The sequence below is a fragment of the Eurosta solidaginis genome, chromosome 1, assembly GCF_040869045.1.
Source record: "Eurosta solidaginis isolate ZX-2024a chromosome 1, ASM4086904v1, whole genome shotgun sequence".
NCBI lineage: Eukaryota > Metazoa > Arthropoda > Insecta > Diptera > Tephritidae > Eurosta > Eurosta solidaginis.
This window is the reverse complement of record NC_090319.1, coordinates 122,453,592-122,480,137: the sequence shown is the minus strand read 5'-3', so window position 1 is coordinate 122,480,137 and position 26,546 is coordinate 122,453,592. Positions and strand designations below refer to the sequence as shown.

The window sequence follows — 26,546 nt, the reverse complement described above, 5'->3', positions numbered from 1 at the left end:
GTCCTATCAGCAGCAGTTGTTTTCCGATTTCCACTGTCTAGTTTCAGGGCCCGCTCTCAAGTGGTATTGGCAGGTGCTGGAGGATCACACCGATGATGAGTCGTTTGACTATTTTGGGTTGAAGAGGGAAATTTTATCTCAATTTAAGTCGACAGAGTCAGACTACGAGGTAATACGCGAGATTATGGAGCGGAAGCAGCAGCCCCAAGAGAGCTTCGACGAATACTATGCTGACGTTCCGACTGAGGCAAAGAATCCCGGAGAACGAGCTGGTAAAAATTATTAAGGGCAACCAAAAGTCGTATCTGGTCAACCTGACATTCGCCACAAAGACAGAGACATTGGCGGAGTTGAAGGCCGAATGCAAGAGGGCGGAAAAGTTAATTAAGGAAAACAGGTCTAGGGCGAAGCCAGTCAGCGAGTTAGGGACAAACAACGTAGATTGGTCAGAAGGTCAGGAGAGTGAGTTTAGCATAGAGGCGTTCAACAAAGACAATACGAATTTAGGAGTTAGTAAAAATGTCTCGTGCCCCTGTCACACAAAACCATCCTAAATCCAACATCCCAACCAAGTTTCCCAGTCCTGTCGCAAGCTCGTCGTCCAATGTCCATAGTCAAAGTGTTAGTCCTGTCCAAAACCAATTGTTTTGTCCGTCCCCGTTTCACCTTATGTTGTGTCATGCTTGTGGCATGCCGGTGGATTTCTATTCGAAGAACCCGACAGAAGCAGCAAAAGACACAAAGTGCAAGTCGAATTTCCACTTTATGAAATGTTTTGCATGTGGAGGTGATTCGTCCATTTGTGCCTTTAAACCAGAGGTGGGAAACCGGGCGTTGGCAGCGATGTCCGGGAGCTGTGCCTCAAACCTGGATCGCCCGGGAAATTAATAGAAGATAGGCAGATAGAAATTTTGAAAAGAGATAGGGAAAACGAGGTAAAGGAAAAAGTAGAGGAAAAGAAGAAAGTTGAGCCAGTTAGAGATAGTTTACATGTTAGTAAGTTGAGGTATGAGGAGAAGAATATTCTGCGAGGAGATCAAGGCTAAAAAGAAGAGAAATTTCGAAAAAATACAGAAGATGCGGGAAAAACACAAGATTTTCAGGAGAATTAGAAAAAAGATTGAAGAGGCTCCACCTTAGAACCTTGCACTTTAGCTCGGTGTGATTGTGGGCAATGGCCACGCGCCATTTATACTCATAAACGCATTAATTAAAAACTTTAAATTTATTTCCTTTAAGGAGGTTTGATGATTAATCTCCTTTCTTTTATTTATAAATATATATCAATTTCACAAAACTTATAACTTTTAATCACGACTTTTAGCTGAGTAGCTAAATTGACATCCGACGCGCGTGAACCACTCCAATTGACTTAACTTGATTTCATTTTTCATTTTTGTCTCTACCTATCGTAGAGCTTTTTAAAGCACGTTAACTTGGTTGCGGTTGCGCTGCGTCGAATGTCATTAAAGCTAGTTCTATTACTATTTATATCCTAAGGGCCCTATTATGCTATGTAGGTTTTAAATATATTTGCATGGTTCCATTACATCATTCCCCTTTGGAAAAGAAGAGTTTGTCAAGGTGATCAATCTTGACCAACTCTTCTTGACCCAGATGATGTAAATTGCCTTGAATAAGCGAATTTATGTTTTACTGAATCCATTCCTCGTTTTCGCTCGTTCAAAAAACTTGATATAATTCAAAATAAAGTACACATCTTAAATGACTTAAATTTCTACGTTTTAAAGTAGGTTGTTATTACTAGTTACTTATTAAATTGTATGAGTTTAATACTAACTAGTAAAGTTAAGATATATATTTTTTTTGTTGCAAGGTAAATGTTATGTATTTCGTTTTTAATGTATGTTTAGAAAAATACTATTTATTTGAAAAAATAAAATATTGATTTTTGTATTCTCCAGCTATTTAGGTGACACTTTTTCGTATCCTATTTTTATGTACTGTGTTTTCTTTGTTCTTTGTTTTATCAAAATATGTTATGTTAACGCCGTCGATTTTTGTTACGACGTGTGGACCCTGGTAAATGCTAGCATGTTTATCGCGAGGTTCTTTTTGTAATAAAACCTTGTCATGAACTTTAACCGATATTGGCTGCGAGTCCCGGTTGTATCCGGTTTCGTTTTGAACCTTGTGCTTTTTAACGTATTTTTCCACGAGTGAGTTTGTTTTTTGAAAACGATATTTTACTTCTTTCGCGTAATTTTCAATATTGTAGATTGGGTCAATTTCATCTTTTTGCATTTCGAGTGGCAAATTTGCCTTTTTTCCGAATATTAATTCATACGGTGTTAGCTTATTATCGAATACAGTGTTTGTCGTTGTATTATGCAAAAAAGTGAAATAACGTAAATAAACGTCCCAATCATCGAAATTGTCTTTTAAATAAGCCCGTAAATACTCATTAAAAACTCGGTGGTTTCTTTCAACCGTGCCAACTGTTTCGTGGTGATATGGTGTAGAAAATTTATGTGTAATTTTTAAAAGTTTTTTTAATTCTGAAAATATTTCGTTTTTGAATTCTGTGCCAAGGTCGGTTTTTATTGATTTCATAGTGCCGTATATCAAAATAAAACATTCGAAAATGGCAGAAGCGACAGTTTTAGCGCTTTTATCGGGTATTGGTATTGTTACTAAATATTTTGTTAAGTCACATATAATGGTAACTGCGAACTTATTACCATTAATTGACTCAGGTAATGGTCCTATAGTGTCCATAACGACGATATCGAAAGGCTTGCAGGGAGTTGGCGTAAGTACCATTCTTTCTTTATTTTTTGGTTTTACTTTGTTTACCAAGCATTTTTCACAATTTTTACCAATTTTGCAATTTCATGTGTCATATTCTTCCAATAATATTTAGTACGTAATTTCGCGTATAGTTTTTTGCTTCCAAAATGTCCACCTGTTATCGGATCGTTATGGTAGATTGTCATCAGTTTAAGTTTTTTGTCGTTATCGGTCACTGTTTCTACGGGGTCAGTCAATATAATTTCTAAATGTTTTAGAATTTTGTTCCCGGTAACTTTTAGATTCGATATCGAAAAATATTTGAAAAAATTATCATTTTTTTGCCATTCTACTTGTTTAATACCGCGTATACTAGCTTCTTTTTCTAGCTTCAAAAGTAATTCATCGAGATGAATTATTTTGTTAGTAGGCGCAATATTTATTAACTCGAGTTTTTTATGCTTTAAATGTGCGTATAAATTTATATTCGAAATTTTATTGTTTTTGTCATGACTTATCTGGCTTTTTATCCTCGGGATTTTCTTTGAAAAGTTGTATGAAAATTTGTCGTATACTTGTAATTTTATTTCTTCGTCCATGTCTTCATGTTTTTGTTGCTGTTGTTTGTTTTGTTTCGACATTGCCCTTGTTTGTACCGCTAAAATTTGATTCGTTGAGTTTTTAAGTTCATCAATTGAAATTCGAGATAATGCATCTGCACCGACATTATACTAATTTCACACAGACGGCTTATTAAATAATAAAGGCAATTTTCTACATTAAGACGCTTATTGAGCTCAATCTTCCCTACAAAATTCGAATCTATTATTATTTCATTAGTAGCTAATCGAATGCCTAATGAAGTCAAAAGCACAATGCAACTCTGTTGGCAGCGTTCCGCTTCCGTTTCTTAGTTTTCAAAGCAAATGTCATTGCCTGCATGGCGGAACGATACAAGGTGGCCGCATCGAACAACTGATTATAACCTTTTTTATTTGATTTGATACATCAACTACCGGCGCAGTACGATTTTGACATTTGTCCATCGAATTTACAAGTACATGGAATTTTTTTGTTTGTAGGTATGTCACCATGCTCCCACCTTGTATCGTTCCGCCATGATTGTCTGTCTCATCCTTCATACTAATCGAGCAGTTACTTCTGTGTGAAAGCAAAAAATTTACGATTTCATTAGCAGGTGAAATGAGATCATTAAGTTTCTGTGTGAAAACAGTATTAGATTTTCCTTTTATATATTCTATAGTGAAATTGTATTCCGATAGTTCTAGTCTTATGCGTGAAAGTTTTGAAGAGGGGTCTTTCATGTTAAACAAATAAACTAAAGGACGACGATCTGATTTTACGTTAAAATGCGTACCATAGACATAGGGTCGAAATTGTTTGATAGCAAAATATATAGCTAAAAGTTCCAGTTCGATTATTGCCTTTTTTTGTTCTGCATTATTAAATGATTTTGAAGCAAAACAGATTGGTAAGTCGTTGCCATTGTGATTTTGGCTCAAAATGGCACCGCAACCAATCTTCGACGCATCGACTGTAATGGTAAATTCCTTTGTGAAGTCCGGATATTGCAGTATTTGAGGGGAAATGAGAGATTTGCGGAGTTTTTCAAACGCACTTTCACATTGGTCATCCCATTTAAATTCTACTTTCTTTCTGCTCAGTCTGTTCAAAGGTGCTGCTATTGATGCGAAATTGGGTATGAATCTTCTGTAGTAGTTAGCGAATGCAACGAATCTTCGTACCGCGTCTTTATCACACGGTTTGGGATATTTCTTAATTGCAACTATTTTCGAATCATCCGGTAGCAGTCCTTCGGACGAGCATTTATGCCCTAGAAATGTGACTTCTGAGCGCATGAAATTGCATTTTTTGGGATTTAAACGCAAGTTAAACTTTTTACATGTTTGAAAGACCTTCTCCAAATTGTTGAGGTGGTGAGACTCGCTACACCCTATGACTATTACATCTCTACGTATAAAAAGGCTTGGCTTGGGGAAATACCGGAAAAAGCAATGGACATCATTCGTGAAAACGAGTTAGGCGCGACATTTAAACCGAAGGGTAAAACCTTCCAACGGAAAGCACCACGATCAGTGCTGAAAGAGGTGATGTCTCTCGAATCTTTATGTAACGGAATTTGGTGGAAACCTGAGTATAAGTCCAAAGTAGAAAAATATTTTGCTCGACCAAGGTTATCTAAAATGTCATCCAGCGGGAATTTGTCGGCTATTAGTTTTTTATTAACTGCCCTAAAATCGACACACATGCGGTATTTTTTCTGTCCACTTGGGTCTTTTTTGGGTACCTATATTAGCGGGCTGTTATAATTCGAATGACTATGTTCAATCAAATCATTTTGCAGTAAATTGTCAACTTGTCTATTAATTTCTCTGCGCTGTGAATACGGTAATCTGTAATTTTTAATGTAAACTGGTGTTTTGTCCGAAAGTCTAAGTTTTAGTTGGTAAAAGTTATTTAAAGTCATTACGTCTGTTTCAAGGGCGAATACTTCGGGATATTTTAAACATAATTCAATTAGCTCATCGTTTGCGTACGTGGGCATCTGGTTTATTAAAATTGACTTTAGTTCTTCTAATCTTTCTGGATTATCTAACGCTTTACTAATTTTGTATATGTTAAAGTTATTAATATCTTCAGTCTTAATGTTGAAATCTTTTACGTATTTTACTTCATCTGTAGTATTAATTACTTTTAAAATTGGGTTTTTCGTGTCGACTATGTATTTGGCTGTAAAAACGCCATCGGAAACTACATGTGAATCTACGAAAACTGGATTTTTTGAATTACCCAAATTAAAAATACGGAAAACTTCACACCTTGGTGGAATTGCTAAACTATTGCTGGATGTACTATGTAGAATTGAAACATTAACCCTATTTGCCCCGTGATAAATTTGTATTGTGTCGTTCGCGTAATTGATTATGCATTTGTTTATTTTTAAGAAATCTTTCCCGAGTATGCCATCGGATGGTATATTGAAACAGTCATGCACAACATGAAGAGTGTGTGGAATTAAAATGTCCGGTACTATTATGTTCGTATCTATTGTGCCTAAAGTTGTAATCTTGTCAGAAGTTACACCAGTGATATCGATAATGTCATTGTTATTTATTTCTGCTTTTCTTGATAAACTGGAAATTTTAATGACGGATATATCTGCTTGCGAATCTACTAAAAATGTACATGTTTTGTCGGAATCAGAACAATTAACCTCAATTAAATCAGAGTAGTTTAAATTGAGACAGTAAATGGATTGTGTAGTAGAGCTTTTTACTCCTCCTCCCTCTGTGTTCGCGTCTGAGGGGCATCGGCGTTTAAATTCCGTACATTAGCAGTGCTTCTATTATTTGAACTCGAATTGTTATTTCTGTTTGTCGTATTTGATCTATTGTAGTTATTCGGCCTATTGGACGAATTGTTGCCTCTTCTGTTGTAATTGTTACCTCCTCTACTATAATTGTTATTTCCTCTATAATTTGAACTAGTACTTTGCCTATTTGTATTACTGTACCTGTAATTATTGTTATTGTATCTAAAATTGTTACCACGGAAGTTACCTCTAAAATTGTTTGACCGTATTGGTCTAGAGCGAAATGCCAATACTTGTCTCTCTTTTACTTCGTTATCCTTTTCTATTACCATCTTCGCGACCACGTCTTTCGAATCGGTGAAGGTGGACGAAGCTAAAATGGATTTGACCATGTCTGATCTGCTGTTGAGTCTACAAACCTTAATTGTTTGTTCCACGGCCATTTCGTGGGCTTTTGCTTGGGTCATGCCTTCTATTATAAGAGAGCGTTCTAACGAATCAGACAATTCTTCTACCTGTTTTGCAAATTCGGCATAGTTGTTATTGGTGATTTTTAATGCTGCAATTTTTCCCGCGACAACTTTGGAGTTGTCGGGTTTTATTTTGCTACTTAACGCTTCTTTTATCTGACTAACTGTACTAACTTCTGTTGGTAATGACTCGCGCGCTTTGCCTTCCAACTTTGATTTGATTGCTATTAGTGTTGGCGTTAGTGAATCATCTGAAAGATCTTCTATTAGGTTTATCTTGTCAATGAAAGACGGAAGCGATAACGGGTCTCCGCTATAATTTTCGCGCATCATAGAAGCCCATAGGCTAATAGCTGCTCTTTTCTGTTCCGGTGTAGCCATATTTATATCTCTATCAGCAGTTGTGTTCACGCGATTAGTGGATATTGTATCGCTGCTGCTTTCGTTAGAAATTGTATTGCTGCTATTTACGCTAATGATTGTACTATTATCTGAATCGTCTGTTGTGCTCGATTCGTTATTAAACCCCTGAAAATCTTCACCTAAGGATATTCTTGGTGGAGGGCTATACGTAAATGATACTTCCTCTGAGCTCGCGTCTTGGAAATCTTTTTCAGAATCTGACATCTACAGTAACATTCGATAACTTGTGTTGAAAATTTATAGCAAAGTTGAAAAAATGTGTAGGTTTATCAAAAAAAATCTAGCTTGGCTCAAGGGAAGAGGCTGCAATGGCTTTATGGTGACACTCAAAATATAGACTTTGAAAAGTTTGTAAGTAGAGTAAATGTAAAATTGTTGTTATAGGCACTTGGTAACGAGGTATTCACATTAGAGGATTCAGAATGCGTTGTTATAGGCACTGTAGGTTTATTTTATGAAAAAATATTTTGTAGACACAGATGCAAAAAAAAAATCGAAAAAATTTTGTAAATTTGTAGAAGGCATTGTAGTTTCAGAGAAAATTTCTAAAAATCGACAATGTTAAAAAAATTCAAAGTTGAAATTGTATAAAAGTTATTATGAAAATGTTGATTGGCACTGTAGCTTTAAATAAAAGCACAAGAATGTAGGCACGAATTTATTTTGTATTTATAAGAAAATAATGTTTTTTTGCAAAATAATTGTACAAGGGTTTTCGAATTTATTGGTAGAAACTGTATTTCCAAATTATTGCTAGCCTTTAATAAAAAAAAATTTTATATTTTCCGTCGGGAAACGCATTTAAATAGCAAAAGGGGGTTTATAAGTGCAAATTTATTATTTTATTCTTTTGTGTCAAAATAAATTCAAGTAAACGCTTTTATTTTTCCGCAAAACTGTATGTTTAAACCAGTATTCCAAATAAGAAAGAACAGTACATATAAATATGTTTTAAATGGTTATTATTAAAATGATATTTCATATGTATACATATATGTATGTATTTAAGTATTCCAATACATATGTATTTAGGTTTATGTGAAAAATTTAATGGGAAAAAGAAAAAAAAAATTGTTTCAAAAAAAATTTTTTGAAATTTAAATTTAAAGAGAAATAATTGGGAATAATATTTGTGTGCTAATGGCCATATAAGAAAATTGAAAAACATTAGTGTTAATAGATTTTATATGCAAGTTAAATATATGTATCAAAATTTAAAAAAATATAATTAATGTATGTATATGAAAGAATATATATACGTAGGTGTTAGTATATACTTATGTATGTTGCTTCTTTGTTGCTGCTGCTGGCTTTGGCTACTCTTCGTCTTTCCATGTTCGTGCTGTGATTTCGCTGCTGCTAGTTAAAGATGATTTTAGCGTTATTTTTTCGCTACTTCTTTTTGGCATATATGTATGTGTGTTACTGTGCTGTGGTGGCGTGTTTTTCGCTTACCGCTATTACAGTTTCTTTGTTTCTATTGGTTTTTTTTTTTCGGTAGAGTTTTGTGTACCGCTATGAACCAAATTATTGATGCACTGTTTTGTCGCTTGGCACAGGCTGTACTGTCTATGTACATACATACATATATTCAAGTCTCTCTCAACCGTTATTTAAATGCCTTTGATTTTACTAACTCACGCCACCAGCACTTTATTAATACCGTACATTTGCAATTTTTGTACAGTCACCTCAAAAACGCACATTTTCCAAACGGTACTTCGAAACCTTTTGGTCAAAAACAGCTATATAGCTTTTCTTCAAATATATTTCTATATTTGTTAAATTTCGCAAGTTTTTTGTTTTTCAAATTAAAGAAATGTTTGATGAAAAAGTAGTTTATTGAATTTGCTACTTTTTTGTCCAAAATTTAAATATAAAATTCATTCTTATTTTAAATTGATTTTACTAATTTTTTTCTCTTCTTTTTTTTTGAAAATCGTTGTTTGATAGTTTATGGTTCTTTAGAATTTTATGTTGTAATGAAAAAATTTTTGTAAACTTTTAACTAGTTTTGTTAACATAAAAAAATGTTTGTATGTTTTTAGAAATCGTTGTTTGATAGTTTATGGTTCTTTAGAATTTTATGTTGTAATGAAAAAAAATTTTTTTGTGGTTTTTTGAGTTTTTTTTTTTTTTTTGTAGTTAAGTTTTTAATTTTTTTGTAATTTTTTGAGTTTTTAATTTTTTGTTTTTGTAGTTTTTTAAAAATTTTTTAATTTTTTTTTTTTGTAGTTTTTTTTGAAAGTTTTTTTTTTAATTTTTTTTGTAGGGTTTTTTGTAAGTTTTTGTTATACGTTGCTGGCCACTAGCACGAACTTAGGAATTCATTTCATCAAAAATTTTCTGTTTTAAACTTGTTTATATTTTATCGTAGCTACCGCTACGTACATCTCGGGTCCGCCAATTATGCAGGCAGGCACACGGTCACGGTCGCCATGAAGAGGCTCCACCTTGGAACCTTGCACTTTACCTCGGTGTGATTGTGGGCAATGGCCACGCGCCATTTATACTCATAAACGCACTAATTAAAAACTTTAAATTTATTTCCTTTAAGGAGGTTTGATGATTAATCTCCGTTCTTTTATTTATAAATATATATTAATTTCACAAAACTTATAACTTTTAATCACGACTTTTAGCTGAGTAGCTAAATTGATATCCGACGCGCGTGAACCACTCCAATTGACTTAACTTGATTTCATTTTTCTTTTTTGTCTCTACCTATCGTAGAGCTTTTTAAAGCACGTTAACTTGGTTGCGGTTGCGCTGCGGCGAATGTCATTAAAGCTAGTTCTATTACTATTTATATCCTAAGGGCCCTATTATACTATGTAGGTTTTAAATATATTTGCATGGTTCCATTACAAGATTATTTCGACCAAAACGGAGATCGGCGGACGCGAGGTGCTCGCGCTCTTAGATTCCGGGGCCGGGGCTAGCTGCTTGGGGAAAACGCCCATAAGTTACTCGAAGGGAAGGAAAGCCTGACTCTGCCGATTCAGGGTCAAAATGTAAAGACAGCCAATGGGGGTGAAACAGCGGTTGTTGGTGTAGTGACTCTTCCAGTACTCTGGGACGGTACCACTCGGGAGCTGGAATTTCTGATAGTGCGTGGGCTGGAACAGGAGGTCTATCTAGGGATCGATTTCTGGAAAGCCTTCCAGCTAAATGTAGTCAGTAGGGGGCCCAAAAATCAATCAGAGGTTTCTTTCGTATCAGAGCTTACTCCTGCTGATGGTGACTTATCGTTCGATGCGGTGCAACATGATTTGAGTCCGGAAGAAACTGTAGCTTTGGATCGTGTAAAAGCACAGTTTCCTTCCTTCGCAGTATTTGGGTTGGGTAAGACCGATATAGAGGATCACGTCATCGAGGTGACGGATGAGCACCTTCCTGTGAAGCAGCGCCACTACCCTATTTCCCCGGCCATTCAAAAATTAATATTCGCAGAACTGGACAGGATGTTGGAGATGGGCGTTATTGAAGAGAGCAATAGCTGCTGGAATTCACCCGACTCACTCGTCATCAAAGCAACTAAAAATCGCCTATATTTGGACGACCGCAAATTAAATGATCGCACCATCAAAGACGCCTACCCTCTCCCACATATAGACGGTATTCTAAGTCGGCTTCAGAATACCAGGAACATATCTGCCATTGATTTAAAAGATGCGTTTTGGCAGATACCTTTGGAGCGAAAGTCCAGGGAGAGAACTGCTTTCACTGTACCTGGTAGACCTTTGTACCATTTCACAGCAATGCCTTTTGGACTGTGCAACGCGGCACAGCGAATGTGTCGGTTAATGGACAAGGTCATCCCCGCTTATCTTCGTGAATCTGTGTTTGTTTACCTAGATGATTTTTCGTCCCATTTAGAAATGTTGTCCCGTGTTGCAAAATGTCTTCGTGGTGCGAAATTGACGATAAACGTTGAAAAGAGTAAGTTTTGTTTTAAAGAAGTAAGATATTTGGGTTATGTCGTAGGCGACGGATGTATCCGTACGGATCTAAATAAGGTGGAAGCGATGCGAGACTTCCCCGAACCCCGAACACCGAAGCAACTCAGACGGTTCCTAGGGATGACAGGCTGGTACCGCAGATTCATACAAGATTACGCTACAATTGCAGCACCGCTGCACGACTTCCTCACTAAAGACAAAATAAAATCTTTTAAAATGACGGACGAAGCGATGCAAGGATTTTATTGCTTAAAGCAAAAACTAATATCTGCGCCGGTGTTAATTTTATTTTTCATTTCATTTATTTACTGACAGTATTAGCACAATAAGATCTTGTATGATCTTTTATAGTGCAACAATGGTTACATAATAATGAGTATAATTTTTTAAAACTTAAAACTTAAAAATGTATATATTATTCCATAAAGTAATAAAAGTGATAATATATAAGTTTCACAAGAATTGTGACAAGGACATTTTGCAACAATGATTGACTAGATTAATAAGTAGCTAAACTCAGATGCTAATTTGTATAAACTTTACCAAAGAAAGAAAATATAACATTCTTAAGGTTGCTTCTACTTAAGCTATTGCGAACCGAGTTGGGGATAGAGTTCCAAATGCGGATAGCATCGACAAAGAAAAGTATTGCAGAGTTTAAATAATTGTACACCCCGAATTTGGAAAGCACTTTTACATGCAATGTGATGCATCCACGGACCGAGTTGGAGGTGTACTCTTGCAACTAGACGAGGACGGAAACGAACCACTGATTTCGTACGTATCCGCGAAACTAAATAAGGCACAAAGAAATTACAGTATCACGGAACTAGAGTGTAACTCAGCGGTCCTGAGTATAAAGAGGTTCCGGCCCTATATCGAGGGATTGCCCTTTACGGTAATAACTGACCATGCCATCTTGAAGTGGTTGATGGGTCAGAAGGACTTATCTGGCCGGCTGGCAAGGTGGAGTTTAAAATTACAAGGGTTCAATTTCGACATCCAGCACCGTAAGGGCACCCAAAATGTAGTGCCAGATGCTTTATCCAGGGCCGACATGAGTGAAATTTTAATAAACGACAGAATGCTGAACATCGACGTAAATTCACCTTACTTTAAAACGACTGAGTACCACGAACTCATAGACACGGTGACATCGAATACGGACAAATTACCGGAACTGTCCATATCTGATGCATACGTTTATAGACGGATGCAATTTGACAAGGGGAGAGGGCTTCAATGAGACCATGCCTGGAAACTCTGGGTACCGACTGAACTTCGTTCTGGGTTGGTGGAGGCATCGCACTGCTTGCCTTCTGCAGGTCATGGAGGTATAAACAAGACCCTTGCGCGCATCCGTGAAAGATACTACTGGTCAGGACCTGTGGCAGATGTACAAAATTATATTAAAAGTTGCGATACCTGTAAAGGCAACAAAACCCAAAATGCTTTCCACAAACCGCTGATGGGAAAGCAACATGTTACTGAACGCCCTTTTCAACGTTTATTTACAGATTTTATGGGTCCATACCCACGTACATGTGATGGTAATGTTTATGTGTTTGTGTGTCTAGATCACTTTTCGAAATTTGTGTTTTTGAAACCCATGCGTAGGGCAACCTCAGCTGAAGTTGTAAAATTTTTAGAAAAGGATGTTTTTCACGTGTTTGGTGTACCGGAGTATGTACACTCCGACAATGGTAAGCAGTTCGTTTCAGAAATGTTTACATCATTCTTAGCAAGATACGGTACGACGCATGTAAGAACGGCGTTCTACTCGTCACAAGGCAACGCGGCAGAAAGGGTCAACCGATCAATATTGCAAATAGTTAGGTCATATATAGGCGAAAACCAGAAACATTGGGACAAACACGTTAGTGATGCCGCCTTTGCGCTACGAAGCGTCATCCATTCGGCGATTAACACATCACCGTATTATGCGCTGTTTGGTATGCCAATGGTGCAACATGGTGCATCGTACGAATTGTATCGAAAATTAGGGGCAGTCAAGGATGTGGACTGCGAGCTAGAGTTAACATCAGATAAGCTTCAGGCGATTAGAAATAATATTATGAAAGAGCTGAGGTTAGCCCACGAACGTAGCAAGAAGGTATATAACACTAGAAGTAGGGATGTGACGGTTAAGATTGGACAAATGGTATACCGCCGAAATTTTAAACAGAGTTCACAAATCGACAACTATAATCCCAAACTTGCCCCAAAACAAGTAAAATGCATAATACTTAAATAGGTAACTCGATGTATAAACGCGGTGATGTTAGTGGAAACAGAATTGGGGTATACCATGCTAAAGATATATTTGTGGCATGATGTTAGTAAATGTTCGATGTTGTATGTTATTTATTACTCACCTTTGTACCTGAAAAACTTGAACTTTAGAAAATTGACATACATTTTATATTTTTTTGTAATTATTTATTCAATTATCATGGGCTAGAGGAAGCATATCAGAGTAAGGCAAAACAACTGCTCCTAATGTACGCCAACATATTTGACCAAGATGATTCCAAACCTGGCCGCACCAAAGTTGTGAAACATCCAATTGACACTGGAGATGCGAGGACGATCCGTCGAGCTACTTTTAGTGTTCCACTGGCGAAGCGGGAAGTGATGAGTCAAATCATATAAGAAATGCGCGACAGCGGCATAATCGAACCAGCAGCTAGTCCATGGAGCTCATCAATGGTACTTGTGAAGTAGAAGGATGGAAAAATGAGGTTTTGCGTGGACTACAGGAAGTTGAATGACGTTACGAAAAAGTATAGCTACCCATTGCCAAGAATTGACGACACTCTGAACTCGCTATCTGATACAAAATGGTTTTCCACACTGGACTTAAAAAGTGGCTACTGGTAAGTGGAGGTGGAGGAGAAAGACAAGGAGAAAACAGCCTTCAGTGTCGGAGATGGTCTTTGGCAGTTTACAGTAATGCCCTTTGCACTATGTAATGCACCAGCTACTTTTGAAAGACTTGTGTATGAGGTACTAAAGGACTACATTGGAAAACATGCTTGGTGTACCTGGACGACATCATCGTATTGGGAAAGAACTTTGATGAACATCTTAAGAACTTGGAGGAAGTTTTACATAGAATAGATGGCGCTGGTCTGAAACCAAGTCCCAAAAAATGTTCACTGTTTAAAAAGGAAGTAAGTTATTTGGTTCACAAGGTAACGACAGAAGGCATCTGCACTGCGAATGAAAAGATAGAAATTGCAAAGGATTGGCCACGACCACAGAACCTGCATGAATTAAGAAGTCTCGTTGGGCTGTGCACATTTTACCGCCGATTCGTACCAAACTTTGCCAGCGTAGCCCATAGCCTCCACGAGCAAGAAAAAATAAAGCTTTTGAATGGGAGAAGGAGCAAGAAGTGGCTTTCGAAACATTGAAGCAGCGTTTGTGCACTGCCCCAATGTTGGCATATCCGATTCCAGGAGCAACGTTTATTCTAGATACAGATGCGATTGGATATGCTATAGGAGGAATGTAGTTGCATATTACAGTCGATCAATTGGAAAACCAGATAAGAACTATTCCGTTACACGGAGAGCTGTTGGCATTGGTAGAGTGCATTAAACATTTGCACAAGTACCTCTACGGGCAGAGTTTCCGCGTCAGGGCAGATCACGCAGCAGAGGGTCAATTGGAACGGTGGATCGAGCAACTCTAAAGATATGACTTTTCCTTTGAGCCTCGGAAAGGTGGTACCCATGGGATTGCCGATGCAATGTCACGAAGACCATGTAATTTGGAATGCAAACACTGTTCGAAAGCTGAGGCTAAGGATGGCATCATAGATGTCTCCTGCTTATGACTATAGCGTGTTCGGATGAATGGGACATGGAACAACTAAGGAAATGTCGGCTAGAAGATACAGATCTGTCACATGTTATGCAAGGGCTCCAACGAAATGAAAGACCCAGTAAAGAGATGTCAACAGAGTCCTATTGCGAAGTCATATTGGGCCCAGTGGAACAGTTTGAAATTGATATCCGGTTGCCTGCATCGAATATGGGAGAGTGAGGATAGTCAATGCAAGCAGAAACTGATAGTACTTTCTGATCTGAGGATTTCTGCCGTTATCAGTGAGTTACATAATGGTGCAAGTAGAGGTCATCTTGGAATTACGAAGACGATAGAGAAAACTAAGCAGATATTCTATTGGGTTGGTTGCCGAGTGGATTTCCAACTGCGAGGTTTGCAGCAGGGTGGTAATGGATTATTTCGGCAACTGGCCAGAGGTATACCCAATCCCAAACCAAGAAGCGGAAACAGTAGCAAAGTGTACGCTTCCCAAGGCAGTAGGTTCTATGTACCGGAGCGACTCGGGATTTTTCCCGACCAAGGACTGTCATTTCAGTGTGACCCCATTTAATTTGTTGCGACCTTCCCACAAATTGTCATCCTCCCAGCAGCTCCTTGCAGCAGGACTGCTCCATTATCTCTTACTCCGGGAAGGCATCGAATCCAATCCGGGTCCGTCTCCTGACCCCGGTCCTGAGAAATGGTTTTGCTGCATCTGCCGGGAAGGAATCTTTTTAGGACGGTCATACTCTGTTCAGTGTGTCTCGTGTAAGGGATGGTTGCATCGAACAGGTTGTTCTGGGCTTGATCCAAAAACCCGACGTCCACGTAACTTTTATAAATCTTTTGTGGCTCCTTGCTGTTCACGCCCAAGGGCGTCCCGTAGTCTACGCCTAAGCGCCCCCCCCCCCCCACTACCTTCCAGCAGCCCCGCTGCTCAGCAAGCCACAACAAGTACCCGCTGCTGCTCGCGCCCCACGGCGCCAACAACTCAAACAGCTGCTACCACTTATAACTACCTTCGTAGTATAGTCGGTAGCAATGCTGAGCATCAGCCCCTGCCCCCGTCTTCTACACCGGGTACCCCAATGCTTGCCCAAGGACGCGCAGTCCCAGGGCCACAACAGCAATTGCGTCCTGGCCTTCCACAACCCAGGCGTAGTCACCTGTCACTTACCCCCAGAGTCGCGGCGTCTCCCCTTATGCACTTCAGAATTCTGCAGTTAAACTGTAATGGACTAACTAGGAAGATTACGGAGATAGTCGATTTCATGAAGCGGCATAACATCCGCATTGCTGCGATTCAAGAGACTAAACTCACAGCAAGATCTGCATTGCAGACCTGCTCTGGGTATAATGTCCACAGGAAAGACCGCGAGAGCGGAAATGGAGGCGGCCTCGCGTTTATCATACTCCACTCTGTGCAATATTATATATTTGATCCTGGCATCGACCGCAGGGACAAAGTCTTAGAACGTCAAGGCCTATCTGTCCGGTCAGGCGATGCAAACCTAGAAATCATCAACATCTACACCCCTCCTGCCACCTGTTGCCCCAGTGGATACCACCCTAATATCAGAGCCTTACTCACTGGCAACAATCGCATCGTCTTAGGCGATTTCAATGCCCATCACGATCTATGGCACTCAAACTTGCGGGCGGACAGTAGGGGTGAGATGTTGGCGGATCAAATAGAAGAAACGACGTTCTGGACAATAAACGGAGACGTCCCCACACGTATGGTAGGAAGCTGTCACAGTTCGCCAGATATCTCAATCGTGAGCGCAGAACTCGTAAACTGCGTCAACTGGCAGCCGATGGTAACATTGGCATCCGACCACCTACTTCCCGGCGGAGGCCGCAAACTTAGCGAGAGAACGTGACCTTATAAGACAGCTTGATCCAGGCGACCCCCAAATAAGGGATATAAACCAACGCATCAGATTGCTTGTGGATGAACACAAGCGGGCGAAATGGGAGGAGCACCTAAGAGGTTGTAACCTCTCTACCGGTGTGGGTAAACTTTGGTCCACCGTAAAGTCCCTATCGAATCCGACTAAGCACAAAGACAAAGTTTCCATCGCCTTTGGCGACAAAGTGCTGTCGGATGCGAAAAAATGCGCGAGCGCTTTCTGCCGACAATATATAATGCATTCTACGGTCGACAAAAATAGACGGAGGTCCAACAGACACGAACATAAACACAAATTCAGCGCGTCACCAATCACCATCACCGCTAAAGAGGTTGAGGACGCCATTGGTCGCGCTAAACCATCCAAAGCAGTGGGCCCAGACGGCATAGCCATGCCGATGCTTAAAAGCCTAGGGAAAGAGGGTTTCAAATATTTAGCGCAGGTCTTCAACCTGTCTCTTTCCACCTTTGTCATACCCGAGAAATGGAAAATGGCCAAGGTGGTCCCGCTACTAAAGCCTGGTAAACCAGCTAACATAGGAGAGTCGTATCGTCCGATATCTCTCCTATCACCAGTAGCAAAGACGCTCGAAGCCATTTTGCTCCCTTATTTCTAAGCAAATTTGCAGCTAGCCTCCCATCAGCATGGCTTCAGAAAACTCCATAGCACTACCTCCGCGCTAAATGAATATATTGTCACGGATATTAGCATCACTAAGCTATACCATTACTAAGGCCATGCTAAGCGATATTTACGTCAATAAGCAAATCATGTATACACATATATAAGGCAGCCAAGAGATGTCACACACAGATGCATTTACTTATACGCCTATGTGCGCGCGAGAGACTGTAAACTACAAACATTCACATCAATAATTCAATCTTTATGTATCTACATAAACGAATAAATAATTGCGTCTACACATATGTACCATGTACGAATACGAGCAGCGGACAGTCAATGCGCAAACACATGCATATATCTGAGAAGTTTGAGAGCTACTGGACTAGTAGATTCTGGAAGCGCCTAAAAGATGTATAAAATTGTGCAATTTTAGTTGTAGCTGAGAAGTTTGAGAGCTCATGGACAATGCTAGTAGATTCTGGAAAAATGCGAACGAGGAAACCAAAGGGTATAAAAGGCAACAGATGTAGAGGCGCTGTAATTCAGTTTGAGTTGAGCTATCAATCAGTTTGATAAAGCACGCGATCTGGCGGCCAATAGTAGAGTTTCATTTGAGTTATCAATCAGTTTGGTTATTAAGCCAGCGAGTAGCAAAGTATAAGTGTTATTGTGAAGTACTTTAATAAAGGCCATTTTTCCATTATTCAATATTGGAATTATTTATTCAACAGTTCAGTGATACGAACTCAGCAGAGGATTGCAAATAAGAGGATTTGCAAGTAAATTCGTTACAATATGAAATATGAAAATGAAATGCCATTAGCACCCAGATAAATTGCGGTTTAAATCAATACCCCCACCATAGAACAGTACTCGTAGCGCTAGACCTATCAAAAGCTTTTGATACGGTCAACCATGGCTCGTTACTGCAAGACCTGGAAGGGTCTACCCTTCCCCAATGTCTTAAAAGGTGGACCGCAAATTATCTGGGTGGTCGGCAGGCATCGGTTTAATTTAGAAACGAAACATCAAAACCAAGGAGAATTAAACAAGGGGTGCCACAGAGTGGTGTCCTATCCCCACTTTTGTTTAATTTCTACAAATCTAAGCTACCTTCACCACCGGAAGGAGTCACAATCGTTTCCTACGCCGATGACTGCACAATAATGGCCACAGGCCCAGGCCCAAAGATCGATGAGCTATGCAATAAAATAAACGGCTACCTCCCTGATCTCTCCAGTTTTTTCGCCTCGCGAAACCTGGCATTATCACCGACTAAATCTTCCGCGACCTTTTTGGAGAGCATGTAACTTATCTAGAAAGGAAAATTGCACAGAAAATAGGCTTCATGTATAGAACATGTAAACATATCAGTCAAAGTCATAAAATATTGGTATATCGTTCAATTATTGAACCACACTTTATTTATTGTCCTACTATTCTGCTATAAAGTAATGATATATATATTAAGAAACTTCAAATACAGCAAAACAAGGCAATGCGATTTATTTTAAAATGTCCTCCAAGAACGCCAAAAATTGTAATGCTCAATAGATTAAACTGGCTTAGTATTAAACAGTCAGTTAGTTATTTCACATTGAAATTTATACACCAACTTAGGTTAGGAATGTTACCGAATTACCTGAGTATTAAAATACATTATAATCATGAAATCCACAATTATGGAACAAGAAATTGCAATAATATAAGACTGCCTAGAATAAGAACTGAGTTCGCCAAAAGGTCTCTTGAATATTTAGGGTATAAAATGTATAATGAGTTACCTTCTGATTTGAAAGACTGTGAAAATATTAGTAAGTTCAAAGAAAAATTGTTTTTATATTGTACGTCACTAAATGTGACATGAGTATTTATGTTTAATCTCTTATTTTAACCTAAACTAGGTCTTAAAGACCGTAATAATAAATAAATAAATAAATAAATAAATAATACAACATGGACGACCCAAATGTCGACCATTTTGAACATCCACGTCGATGGCACTACGCTACCGACTGTCCTACACCCCAAAATCTTGGGTGTGACGTTTGATCAGGATCTACATTTTGGTGAGCACGCAGCCGCAATTGTTCCGAGAATTCAGAGCCGTAACAAAATCCTCAAATCCCTTGCTGGCAGTACCTGGGGAAAAGATAAAGAAACGCTCATGACTACATACAAAGCAATTAGCCAGCCGATTACGTGCTACGCGTCACCCATATGGTCGCCAAGCCTAAAAATTACCCACTGGAAGAAGCTACAGGCCTGCCAAAATACTGCTCTCAGAATTGCCACGGGCTGTCTTCTTATGTCCCCAGAACACCATCTACATAATGAGGCGAGAATACTCCCCATCAGGGAAAGAAACGAGATGCTGACCAAACAGTTCCTGTTGAATACCCAGAAACCTGAGCATCCCAACAGACATCTGATTGATGAACCAGCACCGCCTAGAAGCTTAAGGAGTCATCTCCGTAAGCATTTTGAGGAAATACGGCACCTGAGAACCCAGCCGTATGAAGCAAAAAAACACAAGCAGGTCCTTGGGGAACTCCATAAACAGGCGTCGGACCTTTATGCCGGGAATTGCCCGGTGAATCCAGTACTCAAAGAAAAGTATCCAAAACCAGCGGAAGAGGAACGCATACTCCCCAGGGAAACGCGTGTCACTCTTGCTCAACTTCGTTCTGGATACTGTAACAGGTTAAACTCTTACCTATCCAGAATCAACCCCGACATACAAAATGTATGCCCCGCTTGCAATGTGCCCCACATGACACCAACCATCTCTTTAATGTGGAACCAACGCCTCTAACACCCCTTTCCTTATGGTCAACCCCTGTTGAAACAGCAAGTTTCCTTGGACTCCCGTTAGAGGATATTGATGACAATTTGTGATCGGTCGCGGCTGTTAGGTGGGGCGAAGCATTGCTACAACAACAACAACAACAACAACAGTAGCAAAGTGTTTACAAACAATCAGGTTGCAAGGTATGGTGTACCAATGGAGTTACATTCAGCCAAGGCAGGAATTTTCAATCAGCTTTGTTCCAAGAAATGTGGAAAACATTGGGCATTCGAAAAACGCGGACAACTGCATTGCATTCTCAGTTCCACCGAACGATACAATAGAACCTTGGAGGAGCACTTAAGGAAAGTAGTAGCCAAGTTCCATAAAGAGTAGGTTACACACATACCATTATTCTTGATGACAGGCCAAATTCCCGCAAAGAAAATTTTTGGCAATGACCTTCGACTGCCAGCTGATTTAAAGTTTGGGATAAATGCCGATGCGGAGTGAAATGCCAAGAAATCAACTGGTGTCTTGGAGGAATGGATGAGGGAAATACACGATCTTGTTAGATAACTAACCAAGATTATGAGTGACAAGGTGAAAGCGGCTGTTAGGTGGGGCGAAGCACTGCTACAACAACAACAACAACAACAAGGTAAAAGCCAGATACGACAAAGATTATTTCGAAAGGTTTTCGGGAAGATTTGGTGCTGTTATACAACCCACAACGAAAATTTGTCCCTGAAGTTTCAGTGTAACTGGGAAGGTCCATACAAAGTTGTAGAACGGATCAACGACGTTTACACCCCAGCAGGTTAGGGTTTATAATATACCTGTAGTAAGAGGCGACTAAAATACCAAATAGATTCAAGGGATAGCGTAGCGCAACCCTTTCGGGTTGCCAGAGAAAAATATAGCTTCTCCAAACCCAATTGTCAACCTCACCAATCCGTGGCGAATCCTGCTTCATTAACAGCCGAGGCTTAGGCGACCCCGAGCTTCTCATCGATCTAAGGGGTGGGAGGGCGGAATGGCCTAGAAGGTAGCATGTGGTCATAACAAATCGTTCCCGAGATGGTTGTTGTTGATGGTCGGGTTTGGTACCGGAACGTACCGGATCTGCAGCCGGCAAAGGACCATCAACATCGATAATACTCCCCAAGGCCTTCGCGGAGTGTCCTTATCGCTAAAATAATAACAACAATAACAACACCAACAACAACAACACCACCAATAACAACAACAACAACACCAACAACAACACCAACAGCTACACCAACAACAACACCAACAACACCAACAGCTACACCAACAACAACAACAACAACAACACCAACAACAACAACACCAACAACAACAACACCAACAATAACAACAACACCAACAGCTACACCAACAACACCAACAACAACACCAACAGCTACACCAACAACAACAACAACAACAACAACAACACCAACAACAACAACACCACCAATAACAACAACAACAACACCAACAACAACACCAACAGCTACACCAACAACAACACCAACAACAACACCAACAACAACAACAACAACACCAACAACAACACCAACAATAACAACCCCAACAACAACAACAACGCCAATAACAACAACACCAACAACAACAACACCAACAACACCAACAACAACAACAACAACAACAACACCAACAACAACAACACCAACAACAACAACACCAACAATAACAACACCAACACCAACAACGACAACAACAACACCAACAACAACAACACCAACAACAACAACACCAACAACAACAACACCAACAACACCAACAACAACAACACCAACAACAACAACAACACCAACAACAACAACAACAACACCAACAACAACAACACCACCAACAACAACACCACCAACAACAACACCACCAACAACAACACCACCAACAACAACACCACCAACAACAACACCACCAACAACAACACCAACAACACCAACAACACCAACAACACCAACAACACCAACAACAACACCAACAACACCAACAACAACATATAGTTTACGCATAAAAACCATTGGCAAACCACGAAAAAGGTGAAAGTGGCTCATTTGGAAAGGCTGGCAGCGTTTAGATGGGAAAATTTGTCTGATCGGGACGATCAGACTTAGGTGGAGGGTGGAGGGCAGCGTGGCAAATATTAGCATCACTATGCTTTTAGTAAATAATCACAACAACAAATACAGCAGCGCCAAATTTATATACACGCACACACATCACCAGCAGCTCGAAGTGAAGAGATATCTCACATACACACATGTAATCATCAGCTAAGAGTTATTACTCACACATACACAGGCATGCATTAATAATGATTGGTGAGAATAATATTAATTCTGCACTTTCTAAAATACAACATGAACTGAATAACCTGGTATAAATGGTTGTGCGGAACTACTCTAGAAGATGAAAGGTCTAGACCTTAGGAGAAATATGCGAACGAGGCAACAAAGAGTATAAAAGTAGCGCAAGCTGAGGAATAACTGATGTTTGATTTAAACACACTATTAGTTGTGAAGTATAATTGTGAAGTTCTCTCAAGTAATCTAAATAAAGACCAGTATTCAATACTGAATATTGGAGTAATTTATTCGACAGTTTAGCGATTTGAACGCTAGCAGAAGATGAATAATAACCAAGATTTCCTCAAATTCGTTACAATTTTAAATTTGTGTTTAAGCGGCCGGTTCGGAGTAGGTGGATACCCAACCGGTAGTAGCTTCGCCTGCGAAAGTCAGACCAACACTCTTAAGTGGTACCACGGGGAGCCTATAGCTCTCGGAGCTGGCTCCGTGGGAGTATTGTGATGGCTGTGGTTGACATCCGAATACGGTAAGAGTTGGTTAGCTCGAATGTAGAGTGCACTACAACCGGTTGCCATGTTCCTTAGAATGGAAGAGGTGTTAAATAGGCCTCCAACCCCAACAAGGTGATGGTGTGTCCAGTCACATTATCGATTGGGACCAAGGTAAGCGAGCCTTGGGGGCTGGTCAAACCTACTTTGACTCGTGTACTATGGTGCATCCGTGCGGTTAGGCCGACATCGGCAGGTACCTCACGTAAAACCTTACACTCGCAGTACAAAAAAATTGTTCCTGTGTATAACATTACAACAAACACATGAAAGGTGCCAACAGACAGAAATAAAATTTTCAATTTCCCTCGCGCGTTTTTGATATATCTCCCTATATATATAGACAAGTTTTAGCAGTTAACGATTTGAATTTTTTTTTGCCCTTTGCATTATTAATACTGATGTTAGGAGGCGCCGTTTGACACCTTTCCCAATATTTTTGGAGTTAAACTAAGGTAAAGAATTACGCATGAGCTGAGCTATAGTAAAGAATTACGCATGAAAAAATATGGTAATAGTCTAGTTGAGGGATCGACTGTTAATACGCTACCAAAAATATCGAGAGAGGTGTCAAACGACGCGTCTTGACATCAGTATTAATAACCCGAAGGGGGAGAATAAAAATTTTAACTCGTTAAAAAGATATTAACGAAAAACCGGAAAAAGACCCGTGGGTTCCTCCGAAACCGGGGGTGGGATTACATAGTATTTTTGCGCAGAACACCTTTCTGCGTTGGCGGCCTGCGGCCGCGCTTATAAAAAATAACCCTGGGCTACGCCATGCCAAGTCCGGGTGTGTGGCGTTGAAGTTGGCGATTCTCATGTGGTTGTTGTTGTGTTTGTAACCCCAAAAAAAATTGTGCATCACCGTGGCGGTAGCCACGGTTATACTACACACCCGGACTTGGCATGGCGTAGCCCAGGGTTATTTTTTATAAGCGCGGCCGAAGGTCGCCAACTCAGAAAGGTGTTCTGCGAAAAAATAATATGGATCCCACCCCCGGTTTCGGAGATACCCGTGGGTCTTTTTTCGGTTTTTCGTTAATATCTTTTGGCCGAGTTAATATTTTTATTTTCCGCCCTTAATACTGACGTCAAGTCGCGTCGTTTGACACCTCTCTCGATATTTTTAGTATCGTATTAGCAGTCGACCCCCCCAACTAGACTATTAACAAAAATATTTTTTTCACATGTATTAAAATTATAGCGCTGCTGAAAGATCAGCCCGCCTTTTTTATTTGCGAGTTTTTGATATACCGTATTTTAACCAGTGAGTGTGCATTGGTTAAATGCTCGTAATCCCTTTCTTACCGATAATTCCTTGAGTACTGCACGATTCCCAATTCCATTGCTACTTAACAGCTTTGGAGCTTCTATAATGTTGTAGCTACAGCCATCATCCCGCGCACCTGTATTTTCATAGTATTCCATTATGCAGATTTTCTCCTACGTAACAAAAAAAACTTCAAAAAAAACTATTTGATATACTTCAACCGACTACGGATGATTTGTATGACAAAACTATAATATGAAAGCTTATTCACTTAAAAGAAATCATTAGCATACCATTTCACAACCTCCCGCTTTAATTTGATTTTTCCCCCTTGCTATAACTGCAGCCAACTTCATTAACCACAGATTAGTGATGGAACGATATTTGATTATCGGCGATTGCATCGCCGAGAATGAAATATATCTAAAGCGCCAAATACGTGACACGAACATTTCCGGGAACATTCAGCAATCTTGTTCGCAACTTTGGCCATACACCATACGAACTTTTGGCCGAACATTAGTTTTCTTTCAGACAGCGATGAATACAGACAACAATTGTGCTGCAGCAATATTGCTCGCTGTGGCAATTAAGAGTAAAAAAATGAGAGAAGATTCAATAAATTCACATAGAAATTTGTTATTGTCCATTTTACTTTTCCGCGCACGTCTGTTCCGTTCAGAAATTACTACGATTATGAGCTCTTTCGCCATACACGCACGAACAGTTCGCGCAAATGTTCGCCAAAAATTAAAATATTTTGATTTTTGGCGAACATTTGCGCGAACTGGCAAACACCACCATACACGACAGAAAAGGTCGCAGAAACATGACATAACGGGAATGTTCGCGAGAATTTTCGTGTCGTGTATTTGGCTCTTAACCTACAAGACAGGTACCCGTTACCTAATCGATTACTTAATCGTCACCAATAAATTGTTCACCAATTATTGTCTTAAGGCCCGATTCTTAGCGTTACCGGTAAAATAGTACCCAGAACATTATGTAACCGAAAATCGTTTCCAGTTATTTTATTCGCGATTCTGGCCAAAGTGGTAACGCTGTCATCACCGAAAAACTCACCAGTGTATGTGGTGAAATTTAAAAGTTGGTTTTCTTCGCTTTATCCATGGCGGAACGATACAAGGTGACAGCATGGAACAGCTGAATATACACTTTTTTTATTTAATTTGATACATCAACTTCCGGCACAGTACGATTTTGACATTTGTCCATCGAATTTACAAAAACGAACTTCATGGAATTTTTATTTATGTTTGTAGACATGTCACCATGCTGCCACCGTGCATGGTTCCGCCATGGCTTTACTGAAAATGTGTCACTCGTAGATACGATGTTAAAGAATAAACGGGACGATGTGTATATACATATGTACACACATGCATACGTTTTTACATAGCTATATTGTAATATATACTGTGAAAGTACATGGAAACAAATATGTATAGCAAGAGGCAACACTTTTTTACTATTATGCTTACTTATTTGCGCTCACCATTCTTTATTTTTCAGTATTGCCTTTTTCTAAACAACAGCTTTTGTGTGGTTACATCGATGTTACCACCTATTTTAGTGGGTAAACAATTATCCGGCTACTTTCGTTTCGTGGGCAGAATACCAAAAGGGTACAAAAGTTACCACATGAAGATAGTTGCCGTGGGGAAGAAAGTTGTTACCAGATTAGAATCAGGCTGTTAATGACTTTTACATTGCTGTCATTAAAAAGGTAACGCATGCGCTCTCTCAAAATAGTGTACGTGTGACTGGCTTTCTCGCTCTTACCTATTTTGTTTTCGACATTCCTTCTCGCTCGATGTTATTTACATTTTTAAGTTACTTCATCAGTTATGTTTTCGTTATCGCTAACCAAAACATATGCAACAACAACAACACGGGTAACTGGCCTATCGGTTACCCGTACCGGTTACCTTCTGACAAATCGCTTTTTCCATGAATGAAACGCGTCCTTTATGTTCAGATAATATTTAATTATAAATAGTTCATATATACAATGTTTTTTTACAATTTCAATTATTCCCTACAAGCTAATTAAGTACATTAACGTCTATTTATAGCTGTGCCCTTTCTGAAACTTTGAAAGCTCAGTGATGATGCCCAATTTTGCCTGCGCTGGTGATGTTGTTCAACAACAGTTTGCAGAGCCATATGAGTTTTGTAGGGATAACACCGGAAGCCCCAATTCGTGCTATCAAACTCGATTTATAGGTGATATTGAACC

The 26,546-nt window shown here is 39.4% G+C and overlaps 1 protein-coding gene across 7 annotated transcripts in view; it reads right to left on the bottom strand.

The window, feature by feature from the left end:
* tacc (transforming acidic coiled-coil protein) overlaps positions 1-24,691 on the bottom strand; it is a 593,942-nt gene extending 569,251 nt beyond the window's left edge. For 3 of the 7 annotated variants that reach the window (XM_067759783.1, XM_067759785.1, XM_067759788.1), the window contains exons 1-2: positions 24,580-24,691; positions 24,325-24,459 (exon numbers count right to left, since the gene is read on the bottom strand). In XM_067759783.1, the coding sequence (XP_067615884.1) occupies positions 24,325-24,459; positions 24,580-24,690 (246 nt within the window). In that variant the 5' untranslated portion in view covers position 24,691. Of the gene's footprint in view, positions 1-24,324 lie in introns of all 7 variants that reach the window. The other 4 variants (XM_067759786.1, XM_067759787.1, XM_067759790.1 and 1 more) reach the window with 4 other exon arrangements.
* Between the last annotated feature and the right edge of the window lie 1,855 nt (positions 24,692-26,546).